This window comes from Alternaria novae-zelandiae (genome assembly GCF_023758075.1).
Source record: "Alternaria novae-zelandiae strain BMP 2774 chromosome Unknown scaffold_6, whole genome shotgun sequence".
NCBI lineage: Eukaryota > Fungi > Ascomycota > Dothideomycetes > Pleosporales > Pleosporaceae > Alternaria > Alternaria novae-zelandiae.
Genome location: NW_026056966.1, coordinates 1025349 through 1037435, shown reverse-complemented (window position 1 = coordinate 1037435; position 12087 = coordinate 1025349). Strand labels below are relative to the sequence as shown.

At 54.0% G+C, this 12087-nt stretch overlaps 2 protein-coding genes across 2 annotated transcripts; one reads left to right on the top strand and one right to left on the bottom strand.

Annotated features, from left to right (window-relative positions):
• Positions 1-262: 262 nt before the first annotated feature.
• ATG13 (autophagy protein 13) lies at positions 263-3116 on the bottom strand (the record flags this gene model as incomplete). The annotated part of the gene is made up of 3 exons (XM_049397514.1): positions 263-2686; positions 2736-2831; positions 2883-3116. The coding sequence occupies 3 exons, from the start codon at positions 3114-3116 to the stop codon at positions 263-265; spliced, it is 2754 nt and encodes a 917-aa protein (XP_049256902.1).
• A 2360-nt stretch (positions 3117-5476) lies between these two features.
• Positions 5477-10460, top strand: J4E88_003865 (uncharacterized protein; the record flags this gene model as incomplete). The annotated part of the gene is made up of 2 exons (XM_049397513.1): positions 5477-8594; positions 8644-10460. 2 exons carry the CDS (start codon positions 5477-5479, stop codon positions 10458-10460), a joined length of 4935 nt encoding a protein of 1644 aa, XP_049256901.1.
• Between the last annotated feature and the right edge of the window lie 1627 nt (positions 10461-12087).

Here is a 12087-nt window from a genome sequence, read left to right as displayed (position 1 = left end):
AGATGTCCTTCCCGGCCGTTTGCAAAAAAAGAAACAAACGCCCATTTGTTTAACGCCGGGTCCATCCATTCCGCCATGGTACTCAATCTGATAAGTGAGAAAAGAAGGAAAATTTGGAAATGCGCAACAACGTATGTAAAACGCTAAAGGGATGATAGAAAGATATCCCAGACTCCATGCCCTGGAAACGCCATTGGAAAGGATGGTAATAGAGATAGAGAAGTGCAAAAAGCTTGACGTGTTTGTTTTGAAAGAAAGGTGTTCAGCGGAAGTACGATCCACGCTTCCCGCCACTGCCTGTGCTGGTGCCGCCTCGTGCCTCCTCGAGACTGCGTCGGGAGCCCCCGGCACCAATCTCGCTCATCTGGAAGAGCAGAGGTTCGTCGTCGTCAACGTTTGTTGCAGCGCGGCTGTTAAAGTTGTAGCGACTTTGACGTTCAGTCGAGCTCGTACCACCAGTGCTGAGGCTGGTAGAAGAGCTATGCGAGAAGAATCCGCCTCGACCACGTGCACCAGCCTGGGTGCCGCGTTTGGCCATGTTGGAAGTGGACGACGGCCGGGGCAAGTCGTCGCGAGAATCGTTATCAGCAGTCTGGCTATCGCGATTGCCACTAGCTAGTAGCTCCGTTTGCGCGAATAGTCCACTAGACGTAAGACCTGCGCTGGTCAGACGATGCAGATCGTTAGCGCGATCAACCTCCTCCGATGGCAGACTGGCCGATCGGACGCCGAACACGTCGGGCTCGTCGTCAGGTAGTGTTCTATTTTGCTGGGAGACGGAACTCGATCGGCGGGTGTAGTGCCACGGCCGCGGTGAAGTTGGAATGGCAATGGCGTTCATGTTTTGGTCTTCACTCTCGCTCTGCTCTTCGACATTGACTACATCGTGCTCGCGCGTCCTTCGACCAGGCCGGCTTCGACTACGTGTAGGTTGGTCGTAGTCAGCAATGCTATTTGCGCTGAGACGAGACGGGATGGCTGGTGTATGCGGAGTATGGGGTGAGATTGGCTTGCCAGGTGAAGACGCTGTCGATACTGACGTGCCGGCAATCATCGCGGGGACACTAGATAGATGTCGGCTGGAGGATGATGGTGTGCGATGAAGCATGGTGGAAGAAGAAACCGATTCAGCAAGGCCTGTATGTGACTCGCGCATCCGCTGATACTTGGATAGCTGAGCAGTAGTCTTGTGCATGGTTGCTGCCTTTGCGGATTTGTCGCTCCGTGTGAAGCTCTTCAGATCCTTCTTCGATTCAAGAAGCTTCAGGAAGTCGGAAATGTTCTCATCATCCGTCTTGACTTCACCTGAACTGCCACCTGTGCCCTCATTCATGGTATCAGACCCGCGTTGCGCTGACGAGGAGAGGCTTCCCTTCCCACTACTGAGGTTGTCATCCTCTGTTTTGCTGCCGCCCCCTGTCGAAAACTTGCTCCTCCTATGACCGAAGCTACTGCTGTAGCGACTGATGGGCGCAGGCTTTGGCGAGCTTGATGCAGAAGAAGTGATGACATTGTCGTTGGGTAATGAGGGTGTCCGAAGCGCCGTTTGAGGGAGGGCAGTCAGTGACGTTCGGTTACGCGGTTGAGTGAGTGGGTTGGGGGTGGCGGTCCGACCAAGGGAGCTGCCGGGTCTTCCTACTGAGCTGGTGGGAGATGGAGGCACACCGAGGGCTGGCGAGGATGAGAGTGAGCCAGCCTTGAAGGGCTGGAAAGAGACCGAGGTTCGTCGCTGGTATGACGGCGTATCCACGGAACGTAGAGATGACTTGGAGCCTTGGGCGGTGCGGTGGTTGGGTGGCAGCTTCTGTGGTGGTGACTCCATGGGTGATGATGACGGCATATCCCGTGCTGCGCGAAGAGCTGAGATGGGGCTTGTTCCTGTTGGCGGACCAACTTGGTGGAACGTTGAAAGGCTGCCGTATGCTTGTCCAACATCGGGGCTCTCTTGCGCATTCATCTTGTTTACAGGAAGTGATTCAGGTAGTTGGCGTGTCTTTTGCTCGAAATAAGTGTCGTCCAGGCCCTGGAACTGCGAACTCAGGAGAGACTCTGAGTCTTCTACGCTGAACTCGCAGTTGGTGCGGTACTCGACTGTCACACTCAGAGGGCCTACAGGCGAGTTGGTGGGCTCGATGTCGTTTATGTCTGTAATCCTTTCGTTTGGGTCGGTTGGGTAGAGCGGCAGATTCAAGGTATCGACATTGGGGCTCTTGAAATCCCCATTTGAAACGCGATAGTTGAGCTTCAGTGAAGGTGAATTTGCGGGTTGCTTGGCGAGCACCTTGTTGTATCTGAACGCAGGCATGAAGCGCAGGTAAGCGAACAGCGACCGGAAAGTGACGACGGCCTTCTTGTACACGTTGGGAAGCGGTTCGCTCAGCTCTGAAGGCTGCACCAGGCTCTTGTCTCCGACGTGTACCCTCCAACGCTCGAGCACAACCTGTGTGGATTTGCCGGTCCGGCCTGACGATCGGGAGGTCGCATCTGCAGAGTTGAGAGCCGCAGCGACATCCCACTTCTTTCCATCATCATCGTGTATGACGAGCGACTGGTTGTGGCCGAGGCCTTGTATGTCCAGGTAGATGTCGATGCATAGTGAGGGATGCTGGCCGTTCACGGCGTCCATGAGTTTCCATTCGGTGAGTTGGCGTTGGAGCACATCGCTATCGGGGAGGACGACATTGAACTATGGCCTGTCAGTAGGGATGTGGAGATGCGGGATAGACAGCACATACCCATTTGTTGTGCTTCATCTTGCCATCCTTGTTGTATGCTGGAGGTAGTGTTACGCGAGAAGATACGATGGCGAGGGCTGATTTGGTGAAGAAGTTCTGTTGGAGTGAGTATGCGTCCAGCCACGGATGGGAGGAGAAGATAAGTACCTGGATGACTTGGTTGACCTTGTGGTATTGCCCCCTCGACTCGGAGGCGGGCTCTCCCCTCGACATCATCTCGCCTTCCGACTCTTCAGCACCGCGGTCGCTGTAGGGCGGCGTAGTCGAGTATGCCGTCATGTCTTGGCTGTTATGCCGCTGGTTGTTGGTTCGTGTGGGGTTGGTCTGGAGGTTGCTGGCAGGCGAGGCTGTCCGCGGCGAGGGGCGCGAGTATGGGTGCATGGCGGCGGCCTCCTGCAGGTACGGACGGGAAGAGAGCGTGTCGTGACTGGCAGCGAGGGACTCGGGCGAGTGAAGTAGGACGGTTATGGTTGCGGCGGAAACAGGCGAGGGTGAATGCGCGTAGCCATCACGAGTGCACCAGGGTCAGGTTCGCGTAGGAGCCGTCAGATATGTCTCTCAGAAGACTTGGGCACGCGGGGGATGGTTCAACAGGCGGGTAGGGCTCAGGCAGCAGCCATGATATGCAGGGTGCTGGCGCTGTGTTGAATGCGTGCCTGGGGCAATGAGCGGAGTTAAGCTGAGCACCCGGCTGGAAGGTAGAAGGGCGCAGTGAGGGTGGCTGCAGCTGTTGGGACGACAACTACTACGGCGGAGTCCTGGACAGAGGCAGGCAGTCAGGCAGGGCAGGCGGATGGCGGATGGCGTATGAAGAGTCAGAGAGGGTTGGGACGCATGCGCCGGGAGTCAGTCACGCGGCCGTGGTGGAATGACGAGGGCGGAAGATAGCTAAGCTCGCGCACGAGATAAACGACGCAGCAGCCGCGCAGTAGTCGGGCGGGCAAGATAAAGCTATCGGGAGCTGCAGGGAGCTAGCAGCAGGTGCTCAATGAGGGAATCTATCTGACTTGGGCCAAATCCGGGGAAGATGGAGGTGTGCAGTGTCCAAGCCGTGACTGGCGTGACTCGTTGTGGAAGCTTCGGCGGGCTCAGGGAGCTGGGACCACTCCTCCGACATCGAGACCGCGGCCACGCCATCATCCACCACCACCATCGTGGCCTGCGCATGCGCTTTCACCCTCGCTCTCCAGTCGACGTGGACGGCTATCCTGGCACAGACTGCCTCATTGGTTAGCGAGCCCGGCTATGCACCACCGTTCGACGCCTCCCTTGCCTTTTCACAGCCTCTGGCCTCTGACCGGTCATACAAGATCTGCTTTATCGTCTGTGCTACCGCGTTGCCGGTGAGACGCGCTGTGCCGATTTCATCATGTCATGGCCGGCGAGCCAGGAACAGGCACTTCATCTATCGCTCACAAGGTTTAGCTTGCATGTCAACGTCTGCGCAGAACGTCCATCTGCGCAGACTCGTCTCTTCGCTGCCTACGACCCATGTCGAACAGACGTGTCGATGCATGCAAGAGCACCTCCTGTGGCTGTTCAGCTGCATATGCACTGCAAAGCATCATCACTTGCTTTTGATATCCACGGCCTGGCCTTGGCGTGTCCTTCGAAGGCACCCATGAACGCGTGGCTATCAAGACGTGCTATCACCTCATGCTCGATGATGTGATTGACGCCGTGTCTTCGGACCTTCTTCGTAGCTCCCTGGTCGTGAACTCATCGCTAGGTCCGAGTAGCTTCCAGAGGCTAGCTCCCGCCCTGCAGCGGTTCACGTTTCTTTTACAATCAAGTCTTGCCCTCTAAGTGTACCCAAAGCCTAAGAGGCCCTTCCAGTGACTACAAGCGCCAATTTCAAGTCTGTCATATAGGGCAGGTTGACCGCCAGTCAGTGTGGAGTGACCGTGCATGGTATATAGTATAGTCGTGCTCGCGCCTTGATCGCGCGCAACACTGAACCCCTCCACAGCTTTGCGTCCTCATCGACATGTCATAGCCGAGGTCGGACATCTCATGACTTGGATGCCATAGTCACAAACCACTGTAGTCACTCTAGGAGCTCACGTCGCAAGCAATGTCGACCTCCGAGAACAGCTTGTGGAGAGGAGGGCGCATCCCATTGGCTGGAGCCCCATGGCTTCGAGATGGCCATCCCACAACGCGCCCGCAGTGCACCTCCGAATAGGTATTCGCGACTGCCGCATATAACTAACCCCTCTATCGCGCCTGCCGGAAGCTTGAGGAAGTAAACAGTCTCATTCTGACTCATCTCACTCTCGCGACTCAGCGACTCTCTTACAATCAATCGCCTCGGTAGTTTCGTCATAGATACCTAGCACCTCAACCCACTCCCATTTCGCGCCCCGCCACTTGCGCCTTCCACAACCAACACAAACGCTCACATTGCCCAGCAAGCTTGTCGCAATCCATCTTCGACTTTTGTCACATCGCACCTCTTGCAGGCTCAATCTAACCACCAGCAATCGCTTTCGGACGACTTGCCACCTTGCCCCTTCCTCGTCCCCCGCGCATTCCCACCCGCATACCGAAACACGTACACGTCTTACCTCCACCAACGAGTACATCTGCCACACACCCCGCCGACCCGTCGCGTTCGGTCCCCCTACCCGGAGTCGTCCTCAGCTTTACAGCCAGCGCCTTTAAACACGCTTTGACCCCCTGAGGTTGAGGCCAGGTGCTACACGTAAAAGCTTCGGATCACTCCTTCCTCCTACCGGCACATGAGCGGCTATCTCTGGAAATACTACCTCGAAGATGATGTCGACAACTTTCGACATGTCCTCGCAACCCCCACGCATACGCACCGATCCGCAACACAGAAAAGCCTCACTGGCTGGCAGGGCGGAGGGTTTGCCACAGCAGTGAACGGAAGTCCGGGTAGCTACAATGCATCGCCAATAACGAGTGTCAAGGGCCGTAAGATGGGCATGGGCGCGGCTGCGAACCTGAGTCGATTCGACATCAATAGTCGCGATGCTGCAGGAATGACTATCCTACACCATTCAGCCTCGTCCACCGCCGAAAGCGCCGTGGACTTTGCGCAAGCACTGTTAGAACATCCCTGGACCGATGTATACATACAAGATGCAGAGAATGGCTGGACTGCGCTCCACAGGGCCTTTTACTTTGGCAACATCGCCATTGCGCGTCTCATTTTAAACCGCGATGCGCAGGACATCCTCGGCCAAGGGTCTAGCGGGTTCAATCAGCACGCGCGGGGTCTAGTCAAGATCAAAGACAAGGAAGGATACGGTCCTTTGGATTTATTCTCCATGACTATCAAGGACCGGACTTTGCGACCCGAAGAAGCGCCTGCTTTCGATTCTGACTCGGACGATGAGATGGCTCACGGCGACAGTGGCGATGTGGATGACGAGATGCGCAAGAAGTTGATCACACCGCCCGTACTCCTCGAAGGAGACGAAGTGTACACCTTTGGCAGCAACAAGAACGTCACGCTTGGTTTTGGTGATGAAGATGACCGTCAGTATCCGGAACGCATCACTTTGCGCAGACCAGATCACCTCCTTCAGCGTTTCTATAGGGAGCATCGCGAGCGCCAAAATCAGTATTGGGCTGCGACAGGCGCGCCAATGCAGGATTCTGGGCTCCTCCAAGCCCGCAGTACTGTAGATCTTCCAACTCATATCCGGAATACTCCAATAGTCATCCAAGACGTACGAATGTCGAAACTGCACACCGCCGTCTTGACCACTGACCCAGTTTCCAATCTGTACATGTGTGGCCACGGTCCAGGTGGTCGCTTAGGCACGGGCAATGAAACGACGAGATATCAATTTACCTGCATTGAAAGCGGCGGACTAGGTCAAAAAAAGGTGGCTGCTGTCGCGTTGGGGCAGAACCACACTTTGGCCATTACTGAAGAAGGCGAGATTTACTCCTGGGGTAACAATGCCTACGGACAATTAGGGTACGCGCTGCCGAAGCCCGCCGTAAAAGACGACGACCCGATATCGACTATTCCCCGTCAGATCTTTGGACCGTTGAAGCGAGATGTTGTTACCGGCATCTCGGCATCCCGAATACACTCAGTCGTTCATACTGCGACCTCGCTGTACACCTTTGGCAAGAATGAGGGCCAACTCGGTATTGTCGATTCGGACGCACGGTCGCTTGAGATGCAGGTCGTTCCCAGGAAGATTGCGGCAGCACTGTTCTCCAGCCCAATCCACTCAGTTTCGGCTATCGACGGGGCTACAGTGTGTTTGTTGGAGAATCGCGAAGTCTGGGTATTTGCCAACTACGGTTACGCGAAACTCAGCTTTCCCTTGGACGGGTTCACCAGTAACTTCCTCAAGGAGAGTTGGTTGACTACGAAGTATGATACTGCACCAAACAGGATCAGCAAGATCACATCGGGTGGTGACACCATTTGTGCGCTATCTACTTCTGGTGAGGTCTTCACGGTCGCGGTCAGTCGACGCTCAGAGGGTGCTCAAGACGCCGGCACATCGACCACGAATCCGAAGCAAATTAGAGGAGCACTATCCGCACCGTTCCGCATTTGGTCGTCGAAGAAGAGCCACATGGCAGCAAGAGATGTCGATGTCGATCAGGACGGTTCCATCATCCTGACTACTGAAGTCGGTAGTGTCTGGAGACGTACGAAACGCGCGACGATCAAGAACGCAAGCATCACTGCTGCTGTGGAATCCAAGCCAAAAGATTACAAGTTCCAGCGTGTCTCGGGGTTGACCAGGGTCATTGCTGTTCGCGCCTCTGCATTTGGTGCGTATGCCGCGATTCGCAAGGACTGCGACGTTACCAGAAACCAGATTGGTGTGGATGAGGCCGGGCTTTGGGACGACCTTGTACCTTTGCTGTCTTTCCACGAGTTGACAAACTATGAGGAGACGTCAGACGATGAAGAGCCGACACCAAGGTTCTGGACTCGTGCTTCAGAAGCGCAAGGTCTCCGCAAGCGTGTCTTGAAGTCAAAGGACCTGGAAGCGGAGATGACTGACATTCTGCGAGGTTCGTCAATGACACAAGATCGGACATACAATATGGAAGTCGGATCTACCCTGTCCGATGTCCGGATACCTATTCACGAGTTCATCTTGACTGGGCGCAGCCGTATACTGCGGGATGCTCTGCTCGACTTCCGTGTCAGGGGTGCCGAATACGTGGTGCCTGATCTACTTACTGTCCGCGCAGAGGGCGGCAGAGTCCTGGTACTCTTCCAGGGTCTCGATTTCCTCACCATCTTCAATCTGGTCCTCTACGCTTACACCGACTCCGTGGTAGACTTCTGGAACGTTACTCGGCACTATCCTTCCTTAGCGCACAGGTATCGCTCGGTACGAACAGAACTGATGAAGGTCGCTTCTCGTCTCGAAATGCGACAGCTCGAGCCTGCTGTCCGTCAAATGGTCAAACCACGGAGATCGTTGCATATGGATATGGAGCTCGCCATCAAGGAGCAGTCCTTCTTCGAGAGCGGTGACGTCATCGTTGACCTTGCTGATGGCGAGATGCTACTGCATTCCGATGTAATTTGCCAACGTTGTCCTTTCTTCGAAGGCTTGTTCAGAGGACGTGCTGGTGGTCAGTGGCTCGCGGGAAGGCGGACGGAAGAGTCTTCACTCATTCACATTGACTTGACGCATGTTGAGACGCGTCTCTTTGAGCTCATCCTTCGCCACCTCTATACCGACGCTGGGGAGGAGATTTTTGAGGATGTCACGAGTGAGGATCTGAACGACTTGCTAGCGCTCGACGAGCTGCTCGATCACGTCATGGACGTCATGTCTGTGGCCAATGAATTGATGTTGGACCGCCTGTCACAGATTTGTCAAAGACTGATAGGTCGCTATGGTATGTATTCACGTTTGGCCTACTTGTACACTCGCTAATCGGACGCCAGTGAATGCTCGAAACGTCTGTTCTCTCTTGTCAGCAGTTGCACCTAGCTCAGTTGCCGAGTTCAAGGACGCAGCCCTTGAATACGTGTGCTTGAGTTTGGAAGCAGTCATGCAGAATGGCTCACTCGACGAATTGGACGAGGACTTGCTGTTGGAGCTCAACCAGGTTGCACATGAAAACCAGCTCGCTTACCTACCCTTTGCAAGAAGTGGACGAGCTGAGGCTCTTCTCTTCGACCGTTATCCGGAGCTTTCCGAAAGGATAGAGCGAGGCAAGCGCGCCAAGGTCGATGCGATAGTATTGTCGAACAAGTATGCGGACGGTGACAATCTCTCGTCCTCTTTCAGAGCCCAGAGTCTGGAAGAAGTGGCAGCTTCCCCACTACGTCAGCGCAATCGAAGGAGGGTGTCGAAAGAAGCTAAGAGTCCAGTGCTTTCGCCAGCACTGAAGGGTCAAGCTTCCACTCAGGACCTTATGTTTGAGATGTCGGATGGGGAAGACGATGACGATGTGCCAAAGAAGATCAAGCCTCCGCGGTTCACAGAACAGATTGGGGAGGCGAAGGCGGTGGAAACGCCAGTCGGATCTCCTGAGACACCCTGGGGCACGATCCCACGACCATCACCACATACGTTTGATAAAGGCGGAGACATACCGCTTAAGTCTGTCAGTCCTCTTCCTCCGCCAGCTGTCAAGGAGACCAGACTCCCTGGCCAGCCATGGGGTACCACACCGCTTGCAGGTCCTAAGCTGGATCTCAAAGACATCATGGCTCAAGACTCCTCGGCTACACCATCGAACTTGTCGCTTGGTCTTTCACGAGGCGAGAGCGAGCGAGTCGCGAAGGCTGCCAGTGTAAAGCTGTCACAAAAGGAGAAAAAACGTCTTCTTCAAGCCCAGCAACTCGGCGCACCTATCGCAAAGCCAGAGCCTGTTCCACCAGCTGTATCTCCTTGGACAGCAGCCGCACATCGGAAACCGAGTAACAGTCCTGTCGTGGCCCCAGTGGTGGCGCCGTCGCCGCCTTCGAAGCCATCGCCTCAGCCTTCTCGCGCATCAAGCACCCCTCAGCTTACCATGCGACAGACCGTCGCAAAGAAGGGCGCTGGATCAAAGCAAAAGGACAAGCGAGCCGCATCGCAGAGCCAAGATGCAAACGGTGCTGGGTCACCCTCCCAACCCCGTCCCGCTGTTTCTGAAAGAGGCATGTCCGTCTCCACCGACCCCATCCCAACACCTCGATCAGTCCGCCACATCCCCCTCCCACAACACTCATCAACCTCACCCAGTCAACACCTCAGCATGATGGAAATTCTCTCCCTGCAAGAAGCAGAAAAGACATCAATCCGCGACGCAGCAGCCAAGCGCAGTCTTCAAGAAATCCAACAGGAGCAAGAATTCCAACAATGGTGGGATCAAGAAAGCAGACGCGTTATTGAAGAAGAGGAACAAACCAAGAAACTCGTCGATAAGCTTTCAAAAGGTGCTGGCCGCGGAAGAGGTAAGGGACGGGGTGGTCGAGGTGGCAAGGCGAAGGGCCAGGATAAGAAGGATGCCGGCGATGATGCTAGTGCTGGGAAAGGGAAGAGTGATGGTAGTGCTGGGCCAGCTGCAAAGGAGAATGCGCCACCAAAAGCAGGTCCGAAGCAGGATGCTGGTGGTCGTGCGCCTGGTCGCGACAATGCGGCTAGAGGCGGCCGTGGTAAAATCGGTCGTGGTGGTCGAGGTGGCGCAAGGGGTGGGCGTGCTCAAGGGCCACCGAGAGACGGCACCGCTGTGTCTGCGCAACAGGCACAGGCTTCTGTTCCACGGACGTGAGGCTGAGTGTTGTCATTGTATATAGCATCTAGCATATTGATAAATCTGTGTATTTACATCACTTCATTCACAACCACTTTAAACTATCAGAACAGCCTGACCCATGGCTATTTGAATTCAAAGTTTCACCCCCAGCCGCGATGTTCGTGGCCTCAGGTGGTCCCTTCACGCCCAACCTAGGAAAAAGCTGAACACTCTGGAGTCTACGTTAACGTCAGGTCACCTAATTTGCAGGTTCTTGTCTTGATGTAGTCTGCAGACCTGTTCGGGGATTTTGTTCTTCTTGTATAAGGTGCCTCTTTTTCTCATGACAGGGTGTTCAATTTCTTTTTTGGTCACATGTCATGGTGTAGAGAGTGAGGAGATGGACGAGAAGTTGTCTCTTTTCAGACGGCAAGTAGGCAGGTGAACAGAGCATCGGTCTTGGATCTGCTGGTATTGTGAAATGTGAAGATGAGGCGGGAGTCTTTCTCATGCGCGGCTTTGGCGATGCTTTTGGAAGCACAGGAAGGCAGACACCATGTCCGTGACCTCGACCGTTTTGAAGAGAAGATTTTCGTGAATGTAGTTAATGAGTGAAGAAGGTAGCGATATCGAAGATGTTTATATAGGCGGCTGGACTAAGAACAAAGTTCCCAGAGCAGCGCAGACATAGTTCTGTCATGATCACTTTTCTGGAAGAGCAGAGGACATGTCTTCTCATGCACTGATATCCAACCGATTTCAGGGAAAACCCCGACAGTGGACCATGAGTGATGCCAGAGGCGCTTTGTAGAGCCAGAAACCATAAGCCGCTGGAATGTGCTATTTTGGAAGTAAATTTTGAGAGAAGCGAGACAGAAGAGCCTCATGCAATCGGTCATGGAGTAGCCTCGTTGCTATTTTCGAAGATAGAGGAAATAAGGAGTTAGATAGGTAGGATGTCTCGACAAGACTTGCTCAGACCATCAACCAGGTGGATTTGCGTTTTGGAAGTCGTAGAAGAAATTTCGGGAGGAGGACTTCAGTCATTGGGTATCATCGAAAACCTTTTGGTGTGGGCAGAAAGCAGCGCTCCCTCCATCCTAGTGATGGGTGGTATTTTTTGGAAAAGGACATAATATGTTGGGGAAGTAGGATGTTGGAAGAAGGCCTGTGTGAGGGCGCGCTTTTATATCCCAACATCGACTTGATCTGAACGTCGTTCTGGTATCGCAGTCCAAACGAGTTTTGCATGTTGTGTTCGTCCTTGGATTTCTAGAAGATACCCGAGATTTTGAAAAAGGACATATTGTGTCGAAGAAATGAGATGCAAGAAGACGGACCGGTTGAGGGAGCGCCCTTATACCCCTAACACCGCAATTATCTGAACAGCGTTCTGGTGTCGCGGTACAGATCAAGTTTGCGTGAAATTGTAGTTGTTCACTTTTTGAAAGCACCAGAGATACGGTTACTAACGCAATCACTTCATTTTTTATTTTTTTTGAATACGACAGCATTGAAGTTTTGCCTCATGTCCAGAAGATGTCCAGTGATGTGTTCGAGCTACGATACACGTTACGGCTCAAGAGTGCACGTCTCTCATCAGCATGGCCACAGCCATATTTTAGTTTCGAGGGAACACTTCCATTCCCATGAACCGTACTTC